A 12,325-nucleotide genomic window follows, 5' to 3' on the forward strand; every position below is an offset into this window, starting at 1 on the left:
CAAGAATTTGGGAAATGTGAAATAAGAGCTAATGGAGCAAAAAAGGGCCACTAGACTAGCCTCAAACCCTCCTCCCTTCCGCTGTTGCTTCTTCGTATTCAATTGTGAATTTCTGGGTTCCAGGTTTTATTTTCTGACAAAGCTTACATGACGGAGGGAGGATAGAGAAGGTTATGTGTATGAATCAGAATATTAAATGTTATCTGCGCTGAGAAAAACTGCCCAGAGATAAGACTCTTTTTTTTTTTTGCATATGAATCTTTCTGTCCCAGGACACCTGATTTGTTTACTTGGTCAAAAACAAAACCCCAAAACCGCCCCAGAATATGGTCACTCTTTGTTTTGGAGAGAGCTTTTTAATGTTATTACAGTGCAGGGATTGTACACCTTCACAATGAGGGCTTTTTTCTTATGTTTTTTCCCCCCTTTCCCACCACCTTTACAGTCATTGATGGGTGAATCACCTGTGTGTTGAGTATGAGAATCAGCTGGCAGCATCCTGAGCCATCAGTTAGCTCCTGTTGGATGTTGGCAAGTTGTTTAAAAATAGCAGGTCTTTGTTTTCCTAAGGGTTGGGGATCCTCACATTTGGAAGAATGGACCTGAGGGTCCCTTAGGCTCTGGGAATAGGTTGTCTTCTCCCAGCACTGCCAGCCAATCCCTGATGACTGTAGGTTAGGATAATTTATCCTGAGGGCTGCTGGCCCCAGTGGAGAGAAGCACTGAAGAGGCTGACTAAATGCTGGCTTTGTCAGCCTGTTGGAAGGTAGAGGAGGAGGAAGGGAATGCTGGCAAAGCCACTTGAGAAAGCAGAGCAGATGCTTTCTTGGAAGACATGTCTGAGTCTCAGGTGACTCATAACTGTCTTCCAAGTTTAGCTTACTACTAGCTCATGAAAATAGTTTTCTTAGCTCCCACCTCCTGGTCATTTTTAGGTTTAATGATCAAATTCAGTGTTTTAAAGAAACACCCAACTTGAGAATGTAGGCCCTTGGACTGAGTGGGATGGGCAGACAAGTGACTCAGATGACCAACGACCCCTCATATATTCTCCTCCCTGCTGCAAGGACACCTCATCACACTTAGTGGCATGGCTTTGCCCCCATGCCTGTTGTGACCTTCTCTTAGCATGGGAACATGGTTCATCCTTGCATCTTACACAGTGCTTTGCACATAGCAAATGTTCTGTAAGTAGTTATTGTTTAGCACAGTTCTAATGAGGATTTTGATGAGGCAGTCTTTTTCAGTTTGTCCCTCTTCCCATTGTCTTGTTCTACTGCTTAATACTCAGGAGTTCTGTTGAATGTGGCCAGCCTATAAATGGCACATAGAGGTCTGCTGGCCTCTCGTCAGACCATAACTCTTGGGGGCAGTTGTGGAGAAAGTCACTGTTGGTTTCCACCATATGCTTTGTAAAAATGTCTACTTTGGAGTAATAGGTGCTTCGAGAGTCTTGGAAGGACAGGTGGAGAAATGGGTGTAGAATTTAGGAGAGGCTCTCTGGCAGGTTTGCTCAGATGAAGGTAGATGCCTTGATGGGCTGTCCTGGAGGTGAGGGTGTTATCTCTTCCCTCCTCCTTCACGTATTTCCTCCTTGAGCCTAGTTGCAGACCTTTTGAGAAAGGGCAGTGTCTTCAATCTTTTGGGCTGCTATAACAGAATATCATGGACTGGGTGGCTTAAACAACAAACATTCATTTCTCACAGTTCTAGGGCCTGGGAAGTCCAGATTAAGGCACCAGCAGATTTGATGTCTGGTGAGGACCTGTTTCATGGTTGGCAGTCTTCTTGCAGTGGCCTCACATGGTGGAAGGGCCAAGGGAGGTCTCTGGAGTCTCCTATAAGGGCACTAATCTTGTTCATGTGGGCTCCACCCTCATGATTTAATCACCTCCCAAAGGCCCTACCTTCAAATACCATCTAATTGGGTGTTAGAACTTAACAAGTGAATTTGGTGGAGGGACACAAACATCCAGTCTATTGTAGGTGGTTAAATGGGGGTAATCTGGTTGACTGATATCAAACCACTGTAGAATCGGGCTGCTCCCAAGGGCTTGCTGAGACACTCCCCAGTTCCCTCACCCTCTGCCTAGTGTAGACTCACCCAGGCAGAATTGAGGGCAGCCATTCCTTTGGAGACTCCCTGGTTGGACTGTAGCCTAGGGGTGAAATAGCAGATGCTTTGCCCCACACTTAGTCGGATTCCACTGGTGCAGAGGCTCATGCCTGTCCCATGCCTTCTCTCAATGCCTTCTCCCTTGAGGCCTGGATTCTCCAGGGACCTGGGAGAGTAGCAAATGGCTGTACAGAAGATGTGGCAGCCATTCACGCAATCATCCATTCATGATCTTCAGTGTCAGTGAGACTAGAACGTATTTAAAAGTGAGTGAGATTTCTCTATCCCAGGGCTAGAGAGAGGGCTATGCCCAGAGGGAAGGAAATGAAGAGGGCTTTCATTAGGCAGAGCTTCTAGCTTGTAAGTGGAGGAAGGAAGACAGTGATTGGTCCGCGGGGACCCACAGGTGGATTCTGTTACCCCCACCTTCTCATACCTGGGGGGTATGTGGCAATATCTGTGGGGGAAAAGAAGCCACAGGTGAAGTGTGGCACATTTTCCTAGAATGTGAATTTTACTGAAAGATTTTGGGAAAAGCTGAAATAATATAGACACACATGTGAAGAGGTTGTACAACAGAATGCAAAATTCACTAACTTCTTTAGTAAATATTTTGTTGGAATAAAACACCTATTCAGAAAAATACATAAATCATAAGGCTACAACTTGATGTGCTGTCACATTTTGAACCCACCCCTGTGACCAGCCCCTGAACAAGACTCAGAACTTACCAGAACCCCAGAAACTTCCTTGGTGAACCCTGGCAGTTGCTGTACTCTTTCCAAGAGTAACTGTATCTTGACTTCTAACACCACTGCTTACCTCTGCCTGTTTTTGAAGCTGGTATAAATGGAATAATTTAGTGTGTATCTGTATTCTTTCACTCTACATTATATTTGGAATTTATCCTTGTTGCATATGGTTGTAGTTTCTTTATTATCATTGATGTATGGTATACTACAGTGAAAATATCCTGGAATTTATTTGCCCATTCTAATATTGATGGATATTTGGGTTATTTCCAATTGTAGGCACTTGAAAAATGCTGCAGGGAATAGTCTTGGACCTGTCTTGGTAAATGTATGTATGCATTTCTGTTGAGTACTTATCTGGGAGTGGAATTGCTGTGTCATAGGGGATATTGTGTTCAGCCGTGGATACTGCCAAATAGTTTTCCAAAGTGGTTGTACCTGTTTACACTTCCAGGAACAGTGTATGAAAACTCGGATTGTCTCACATCTTTGCCAATGCTTGCTTCTGTCTTTTTTGTTTCAGCTGTTCTGGTGAGTATATATCATGGTGGCATATAGTGGTATCTTGTGTTTTTAGTTTGCATTTCCCTGATGACTAAAGTTGATCACTCTTTCAAATTCTCATGCACTATCAAGTGAAACATGCCCATCAGAACTCTAGTGGGTGAACAGTATGAATCTACCCTCTCCTGCCTTCTGGGGACTTAGGTAGAACAGTTCACCTTAAAACCCGCCAAAATGTGCTTTCACACTTTTGTCAATATGGTGTAATAAGACTGAATGGCATGTGATGGTGTGCCCAGCCTGATGCAAAGGGACCTAGGTGGAAGTCTGCTTCCCAAGGTGCTCAGGGACCTGGAGCTTACTTGTCAGAAGCTATCGAGGGCTCATTCGTGCCTTTCACCTGTAGGACCTCCTCCAGTAGGGTATGCACTTAAACAAGAATTGGATACTTACTTGGAAACTCTGGTATAAGCCTTGACCTTGAGGAGATGGGTTGACTTAGGGTAAAGGGAGTATTCCCACTTTCCCTAGAATTCATTACTGGCCTGGCTCCTATGTTGTAATCTTGCTTCCTTGACTGCCCTGCCTCCCCAAGTCCAGGCGTGCTGCTTTGTGAGCTAACCTGTGTGTTTCTTTTCCTCTTAGTTTCAGGTTTTTGGTGATAATGGGAATTTCTGGTTCATGGAGAGTGTTGACTAGAGGCCAACAGATGTATTATTTATTGTAGCATGTAGGGACCAGCAAAGTGGCTGGAAGAGGAAACTTATAGTAGGAACATAGAGCCTTGGTGTGAAGAGGGTGTCTTGTTCCCAGGTCACAGAGCAAGTCAGAAGCAGAGAGGGCTCCTGGCTCCTGTTGAATTGCTCTTCTCTCTGTGCCTTTGTTTCCCAAAGTGTGTTTCATGGAACAGGAATACCTCTCCAGAAGTTGTGTTCCTTTAAAATATAATTGAGAAATTCTGATTAAGCAGACTTTTTAAATGCAGGACCTTTCGGAACCTTGAATGGGCAGATGAGCATTATGAACCTATAAGAAATAAATGGACCATGCGGCATTCCTGAAGTGTGTTTGACCACTGAATCTTTGACCTAATTTTCTTGTCTTGATCACCTGTTAGCACATGACAGGCATGAGGTAAGTGGCTGGATCTAGGGCCACTTTGAGTTTATAGTCTCATTTCTCTTAGAGAAGGATTTCTTAGTTGTAATCAGGCATGCAGTAAAGTAGCAAGCATCTGTGGTTTCTAGAACCCTGCTTATACTCCAAGCAGTGGTGTGCTCCACAACCTGAACACGTAGACCAGTAGTTCCCAGACTTTGGATTTCATGAGCTAGTAAAAACAAAAAGAAAGTCTGATGACAAGTCACTGATGTAGGTTTTCAGCTTTTTTTGACCCTAAACAAAAAACCCTAACTGCAATTTACATCCCCATTTTTTTCTTAAAAGAGAAGACATTTTTCAAGGACATAATCTCAGCATAAAGAGTAGTCCCTTGCATATAAAGACAGTTGGCATCCTTATAGAAATCAAAAGGGAATATATTTAAAGAATATTTGTAATGAAGAAAAATATCCAAAATTTTATTTTATACTATTATCTTGTTTGGTTTGGTTTTAAATACAAATTTGTTAGTTTGGATTTCTTTATTTGTAGTGTAACACAGAGCAAAGCATGAGTGTCCTGTCTAGTTTTATCACAATCATTGTCAAACTTGTTTAATGTTACTTCACTCAATTGGGAATATTCTGGACAAACTCTGAGAACCAAACTTGAGTAACTTCTGTTTGTTTTATTGGCCTTTTCTTAAAGGAGCTGGAAGGTAGCAGAGGCAATGGTTTAGATGTCCGGCTGTTGAAGACTGTGAATAGAGCTAGCCAGTCACTCCTGCCCAGGGCCAGTTTATACGAGAAGGGTGCCATGGCCTAGAACGCATCAGTTCATGGCCAACTTTTGGAAGTGTCTTATCTAGACCAACTACTGAATCGCCTTTGTCATTTCTAGGAATACGACAAGACTGTGGCTGTATTATAACAGGGGCAGAAAGGGCAGGAATGGATGCCTGGTGTGTCCTGATGAGTTCAGAGTTCTGAGGAGCTTGGGAGGCATTACTGCAGATGTGTATGCACCTGGTGCTTTCCTTTGCCGCTGGACTGCTGTACAAAGTTGGCCACGGGATGCCATAGAACCAGAGTATGTGCTGGTTTGGGTCACTCGTACCCATGCCTTTTCCTAAGGGCAGAAGGCTGTTAACGCCCAAGTGAATGGATCCCTGAACTAGCTCATTGGAATCTTGACCCCTATTGACCAATTCTGAACAGAAAGGAGTTGACCATTAGCTAGTACACTATTGCTAGGAATTAATATACTTTTTTCCTCCACTTTTTCTCTTTTTCCCTTTTCTTCCGTTTTGTCAGTCCTTTCCCTCCTTCCTCTTTTTGCCTCCATCCCACTGCAGCAAGTCATACCTCTCCAATAGAGGGAACATAGTATGACAGTCCATTGCTGCCGCTTCAAGTGTGTAAGCTCACGACTGGCTCACTTTCCATTCAGTTGGCACAGCCAGGGGAAGGATCTTGAATTCATGCTTAGCATTTCCCCTCAGCAGTGAATGAGCTCTGCCTCTGCTAAAGACTTCTCTTTGACACACCTTTTGCAATTAAAAAAAATGAAAAAGAAAGAAACAGGCTGCCAACGCTTCCTTCTTGTTGCCCTCACAGCTGTGGCTTCATTTGAGGCTATTTTTCAAGTAATGAGATCATCCAGGAGATGTCAGTGGAGGGTTAACAGGAGTTATCCTGGAGACACTCTTGGATTCAGATTGCAATTTGCAGTAGGAGTTGCTGAGCTGGAGTCCAACCCTTCTCATCATTCTGCAGCGTGGCATGCCCTGGCCTGATGTACGTTTATGGTAGAGCTTCACATTGCCACCGATATTTATCTTTGGAAACGGGGTGGTGGTGACAGGAAGGAGTGCTGGGAGCCAGAAGTCATTGGCCCAGGTTTCTGGCTGCATACTCACAATAGGGACAAAAGCTTGTCTCTCCTTGAGCCAAACTGAGTATCACAGCTTGTTTATAGGGGACTTGGGCTTCCTGTGCTGTGTTCTCCTTGCCTTGAGCACATGCTACTTTGAATCCAAAAGCTCCTGGTTTCCTTGGGGAACACAGTACAGAGTGAGTGGAAAGGGAAAGACCTCAAACACACTGGGATCCGGCTTGCTCTGCCATTGCTGCATGGCCTTGGGCAGAGAGAGATGCACCTTCTGTGGGCTACAGCCCCAGCATTTATAGAAAAGAGGGATATAGTGCTTCACTGGAAGAGTTATGAGGGTTAAATGATAACAGATAGAAATGCTTGGTATGAAGATTGACTCACGGTGGTGCTCAGGAAAGCCAATCTTTCTTTAACCTGCTGTGAAGAAGGGAAATAGTAGACTAAGTCATGCTATGGAATTAGTGATGCTGCTCCTGTGTGTCAGCCTCCCTCCCCCCATACTTCTCACTGCCCAGTAGATGCTTAAAACACGGATTCTTCAGTGTCTTGGCATGTACCTGAGAGATCTCTTGTTGTTCTCTATCCTGTCTCTTTTCTGTGAAGTCTCCCCACACCCATGGAATCCAGAGACCTCTCTCCAGTCTGAACCTTAGCACTGGAGCAAGGACAACTGGAATGCTCCCATTTCCTCCAGAGGGGAAGCATCTGTAATAAACATGGCTGTTCTAACTCAGATTTGGTTCCTCTGCCAATATTTGAGCGCTTGTTGTACACTGGGTGCTGTTCTTGGCACTGGAGATGTACCCTTGAACAAAATACGTCTCTAACCTCCTGGAGCTTACATTTATGACCCTGAGATAGGCAAGAGATGAACACCCCATTTCAGATAAATACTATGAAGAAAATACAAGGGGGCATGGGAGAAAGTGATTAACAGGGCCTGTTTTTAGATTAATTGGTCAGGAAAGTCTCTTTAGAAGGATGATATTTATGCTGAGATTTATGACAAGGCAGAGCCACGGGAGGCTGAAGGAGGGTTGCAAATTCAAAGGCCCTGAGAAAAAACAGGCCCATGTGGCTAGAGCGCAATGTGCTGGGGGATGGAAAGGGATAGGGTTGGTGGAAAGGACATGCAGGGCTTGACAGCCTCAATGAGGAGTTCAGATTTTATTCTTAACGCAGTGCAAAAGTTTAAGGAGGGGAGTGACATGATCTGATGTACTTATAAAAACAACAACAAGGCTGACTGCTCTTTAGAGAATGATTGTTAGGGGTTGAGAGTGAAGCAGAGACCAGGTCAGAGGGTGTAGAACAGTCCAGGAGGGAATGGAAGGGACAGGGTGAATGGGGAAGTGTCAGGTTCAGGATATCTTTTGGAGACAGAGCTAACGGGACTTGCTGATGGATTGGATGTGGATACGAGAGAAAGAAAGGAAGCCAGGACAACCTCTAAGCTTTTGGCTTGAGCAACCAAGTGGATCGAGGTATCCTTTTCTGAGATGGGAAAGAAACAGGTGAGGGGTAGGATAGGATTCCAAGTCCCTGTTTGGCCTTTTGAACTCTTGATACATATTAGATACTACAATAAAAACATTGACTTGGATATGTAGGTCTGGATCTCAGTGCAAAGGGGGGCGCTGTGTTACATGTGTGAGAGCAGCCGTAGGATTCCGTCAGGATTTTATAGAGAGAGGGAAGAATTAGTGAACTAAACAAGGAAGGAAGGAAGCGGGGAGGGAGGAAGACCAGAGTTTGGTCAAGAAAGCTGAGTTGTTTCGGAAACCTGGCTTCTAACAGTACGTTCGTGTAGAGGAAGACACTGGTTTGATTTTAGTTGCTTAGCTTCCAGAAGTTCTGGGCTTTTCTTATCTTGCCAGTTCCATCTGGAAGCAGAGTATTTTTAAGTGATTAAACTGATATAAATTATTCACTGGTCTATCTTTTAATGTTTTTATTCTGCCATCTGGGCACCCTTTACACAGTGCAGGGCTTCAGTAGGTGCCAAGAATAGCAATGATAACAGTTTGCATTTGTATAATGCTCGACAGCTATAAACATATTTTATACTCACCAGCCAACTGCTCATAAACTTTCTCTGGCGTCTCCCACGGAGAGGATTAGGTGAGAATCTTAGCTGGGAATTAAGTCCTCTGCTGGGATGTGACTCTGACCTGCCTTTTTGAAGTTACCTCTCACCACACCTGCCCGTAAGTCCCTAGTTCAACCCAGCTGATGGCCTTGCACTCTCCTGCCTGGAATATCGGCCTTTGTCCCACAGCTGCTTCTGGTCATGCAGGTCAAGTTCTGTTCAGGGACTCCTCCTGGATGTCCAGCTAGAGTGAGCTTCCATTTCAGCATCTCTGAGGACTGGTACCACTAACTGGGTTTCATTCTGTGCTGATCTCCAGTAACTCTGCATCCTGCCACTTACCTTTAATTGATGATTAATGCTTCCTTTTTTACGCGTTGTCTGTTTAAGAATGTTGTTTAGCTCTCCAAGGGCAAAAACATATCTTGGACTTCTTCCCTCCACAGTGCCTGGCAGCATCATCTTTGGCCCTAGGAGGGGTTTACTATCTTGGAATTGGATTGGATTGGAATTATTCTCCTTTGATGTCCTTGTGAGGTGGGACAGGCAGTTCCTGAAAATGAGGAAACTGAGGAAGAAAGTGAGTCTTTGTCAGTGAAGACACAGTTTGTCCCAGTCACGCAGCAGTTAGTGACAGGGCTGAGACCGGCATTCAGACGTCAGCCCCCATTTCTAACTTTTCTTCAGGCCGTACTCCCTGAACATGAGACCATTCATTGTTACTGTCGTCTCTTCCACAAATTGTGCTGCTTTTCTATCAGCTTAAGGTGCTTTCCAGACGTGGCACTGGATCCTTGAAGCATGTAAGAGCCTCAGCTGGACTATGGCCTCTTTCCTCTGTCCTCACAGGTTGGAGGCAAACGCTAAGTACTGTTTACGGTTTTTTCTTTTTTTAGTGGTTTCTGGTTACGGAAGCTGCAAATAGATTCTGGCTACTTTTTGCCTGGGCAGTCAGAGTACCCCTTCTCCATAGCATTCAGTTTCTTCAGGGCTGACTTCAGTGTTTTCTGGAGCCCACAGAGAGGTTTTGAGGGGAGTCCCTGCAGAATTAACCGGGCCTGGAGGCGCCTAGGAGATCTTGATGACTTCTAGTTCCTCCTGTTTCCCTTTAGCCTAAGCTTTGTGGGTGTTGCTTGTTCTCAGTGACGGAAGATGGATAGTCTGTGTGATGCAGCGCATCCTGGAGGTCAGCTGTTGATCTGTCCTTTGAGAACAGGGCAGGAGCCTGGGACTTTCTAAAATGTCTCTTGGGTGCACCCTATAACTGTTAGACCTGTGCTAAGGATCTTGGTTTTGGTGTTCTTCCAGAAACACAAAACATTACATTTATTTAACACACCCATTGAATCAAAGTTTTCTAAATCTGCAGAACCCAGAAATTCTCACAGAACGAGGAGTTCTGACAGATAAGACCTAAGAAGTTACAGGAGCTGTGGCTATTGCTAACTCTGCAGAGAGAAATGCAGCATCATCAGACCTCGTGTAGAAGTTCGAAGACAAAGCTGCTTCTCCTTGTGCCCAGATGTTCAAGCTGGCGACAGCCCTGTGCTGACGGGCTAGTTAGATAGTACTATACTTAGCATTTCCGCCGGGAAAGAGGCTGTAGTTTCTCGCTATGAGAAGCAAGAATCTGCAGTGCTGGAGTTCATCCATTCAACCAGCACCGACTGAAGTACTTCCCAGGCCCTCTTCTATATGTGTGGGACATAAAGATAAATGACATTTTATTCCTACACTAGAGGGAAGGGAAAAACCTGTCAAGTGAATGTAATACAATTAACGGCTGTTATAGTGAAAACATAGAGGAGAGAGACCGCTTGGACTAGCGGAAACAAAAAGGCTCAACAAAGGAAGTAATGCTCAAGCTGGACCTTAAAGGGGGAATAGCAGTGGGGAAGGGAGGAAGATATTTGAGGCGGAGGAAGAAGCACGAGCAAAGGCACACAGACAGGAAAGCTGGTGAAGTATTTGGAAATAGAAGGTTAGTGTGGCAGGAGGGTAGGAATAGTGGAGGGGAAGGTCCGAAAAATCATTTGGGCCAGATTGTGAACAGTCTTGTATGAACTTTGTCCTATAAATAACATGGACATTTTTAAGTAAAGGAATGACTTCATGAGGAATGAGGAGTTTTTTGTTTTTATTTTTATTTTTTAGGATGATAACTCTAGAACAGTTTCTCAATTTGGCCCTATTGATATCTGGGGCTGGATAATTCTTTGTTGTGGGGGCTGTCCCATGCATTGTAGGATGTTTAGCATCCTGGTCTCTACCTCCTAGATGTCAGTAGCACCACCAGCCTTCCCGCCCCAGTTGTGACAACTAGAAATGTCTGGAGACACTGCCAAATGTCCCCTGAGGACAGTTTTGTCCCCTACTCTCACCCCAGTTGACTGTTCCAGAAGCAAGCTGTCTAGAAGGTCAGTTGGAGTAGGGAGAGATTGGAGGCATGAAGACCAATTAGGAATAGATTGTAATATTTCAGGTAAAAGATGAAGTCCTGAACTGAGGCAGCAGAGTGGGAATCTAGAGAAGGTGCTGAAGTAGAAGGAGATGTCAACAGTATCTGGCGTGTTCTAGGTGCCTGAGTGAATAGGGTTGAACTGACAGGTCTTGGTGACTGATTGTAATTCTTCAATTAAGCTTTGAATATTGGGTAGGGCTTGGAGGGGTGAAAGCAACAGTAGTTGGGGAGTCAGCTCTGTTTCTGGGTCCCATTCTTTTCTAGGGGCCCTAGTTGGCCAAGTCCCTTACTCTCTTTGGGTCTCAGTGTCCTTCATGTGTAAAATGTGTCTAGGAGCACTTATGCTTTGTCTCTCATGGAATTCTAAGACTACATGTTTGTGAAAGCTCTTTGAAAGCTGCGATACACTTTCTAAATAAAGTACTTTCCTAGCTGCACAGCACTTAGGAGTGGGGCAGTGGGGATGAGCATGTGCAAGACGTGAATGGAAAGGAGGATACTACAGATGAACAGTGGACAGTGTGCCTCGTCCAGCTGTGGGCTAGTGGATAATGAGGCTGGACAACATTAAGCTCGTATGAAGCCCTTGAATGTGGGGATGGAATGTTTGGACTTTGCAGGGAGAAACTTAGTGACATTTTGGTGATTTAATATCTCAGCTGTGAGGGGTGGAACTCTGTCATAACATGATACTATTCTTCATCCTTCTGTCAGCAGTAAAAACAGACTCCAGAGCTAAGCGTTAACCAAAATATGAAGGAGCTGTGTTAAACACAAGCAGATGGTGGATCCAGCAGGAGAGGGAAGGGCCAATAAGTGGTCTATTTTAAACATCTAGTGATTATTTTTTATCAGGGAACTTTTCTTCTTTCACCCATTTACTGCTGGTTCTTAGGACATTTTTTTGACTCTAGAGAGCATTGTGCTCTTGTGTTAGGTACTGATTTTCTGGGGGCCTTGTTTCCCTCACCTGCTAAATAAGGAGAGAAGCTTGTTTATCTAAAAACAAAACACTGGGTTCCTGTGGTCTCTGAGATCAGAGAGAGGCCTTTCTTTCGAGTCACAAACCATGGTCTTTCCATGGATGTGTTGGAGGTCGACATGAAAAGACTTTTGCCATAGGCAGCCCTCTTACTGAGAAACAGGGAGGTAGTTGAATGATAAGTGCAGACATAGTGTTTAGAGCTTCTTTTAGTTAACCCTACTCATTGGGAAGACCAAGGCCTGGAGAATTTGAATAATTTATCCAAGGCAGCTCTATTTGGATGCCGAGGGAGGTCTGTACCCTTGGCAACCTGCCTTCCAGACCAACACACCAAGACACAATTGGATTTTGCTGGACATTTTCAGCTCTGTGTTCTCAGTTGTCTTGGAAAGAATAACTATGACTCACCCTGTGTCCAGAACTG

General features: G+C 44.5%; 1 protein-coding gene across 2 annotated transcripts in view; it reads left to right on the top strand.

The window, feature by feature from the left end:
- The window catches only part of MYO5B (myosin VB), a 344,955-nt gene that overhangs the window by 114,684 nt on the left and 217,946 nt on the right, over positions 1-12,325 (top strand). The window contains exon 1 of one of the 2 annotated variants that reach the window (XM_046671363.1): positions 7,851-7,880. The exons of the other annotated variant lie outside the window; for it this stretch is intronic. Coding sequence (XP_046527319.1) covers positions 7,866-7,880 — 15 coding nt within the window. The 5' untranslated portion in view covers positions 7,851-7,865. Of the gene's footprint in view, positions 1-7,850; positions 7,881-12,325 lie in introns of those variants that run through there. 2 annotated transcript variants of the gene reach the window in all.

Source organism: Equus quagga, chromosome 9, assembly GCF_021613505.1.
Source record: "Equus quagga isolate Etosha38 chromosome 9, UCLA_HA_Equagga_1.0, whole genome shotgun sequence".
Taxonomy (NCBI): domain Eukaryota; kingdom Metazoa; phylum Chordata; class Mammalia; order Perissodactyla; family Equidae; genus Equus; species Equus quagga.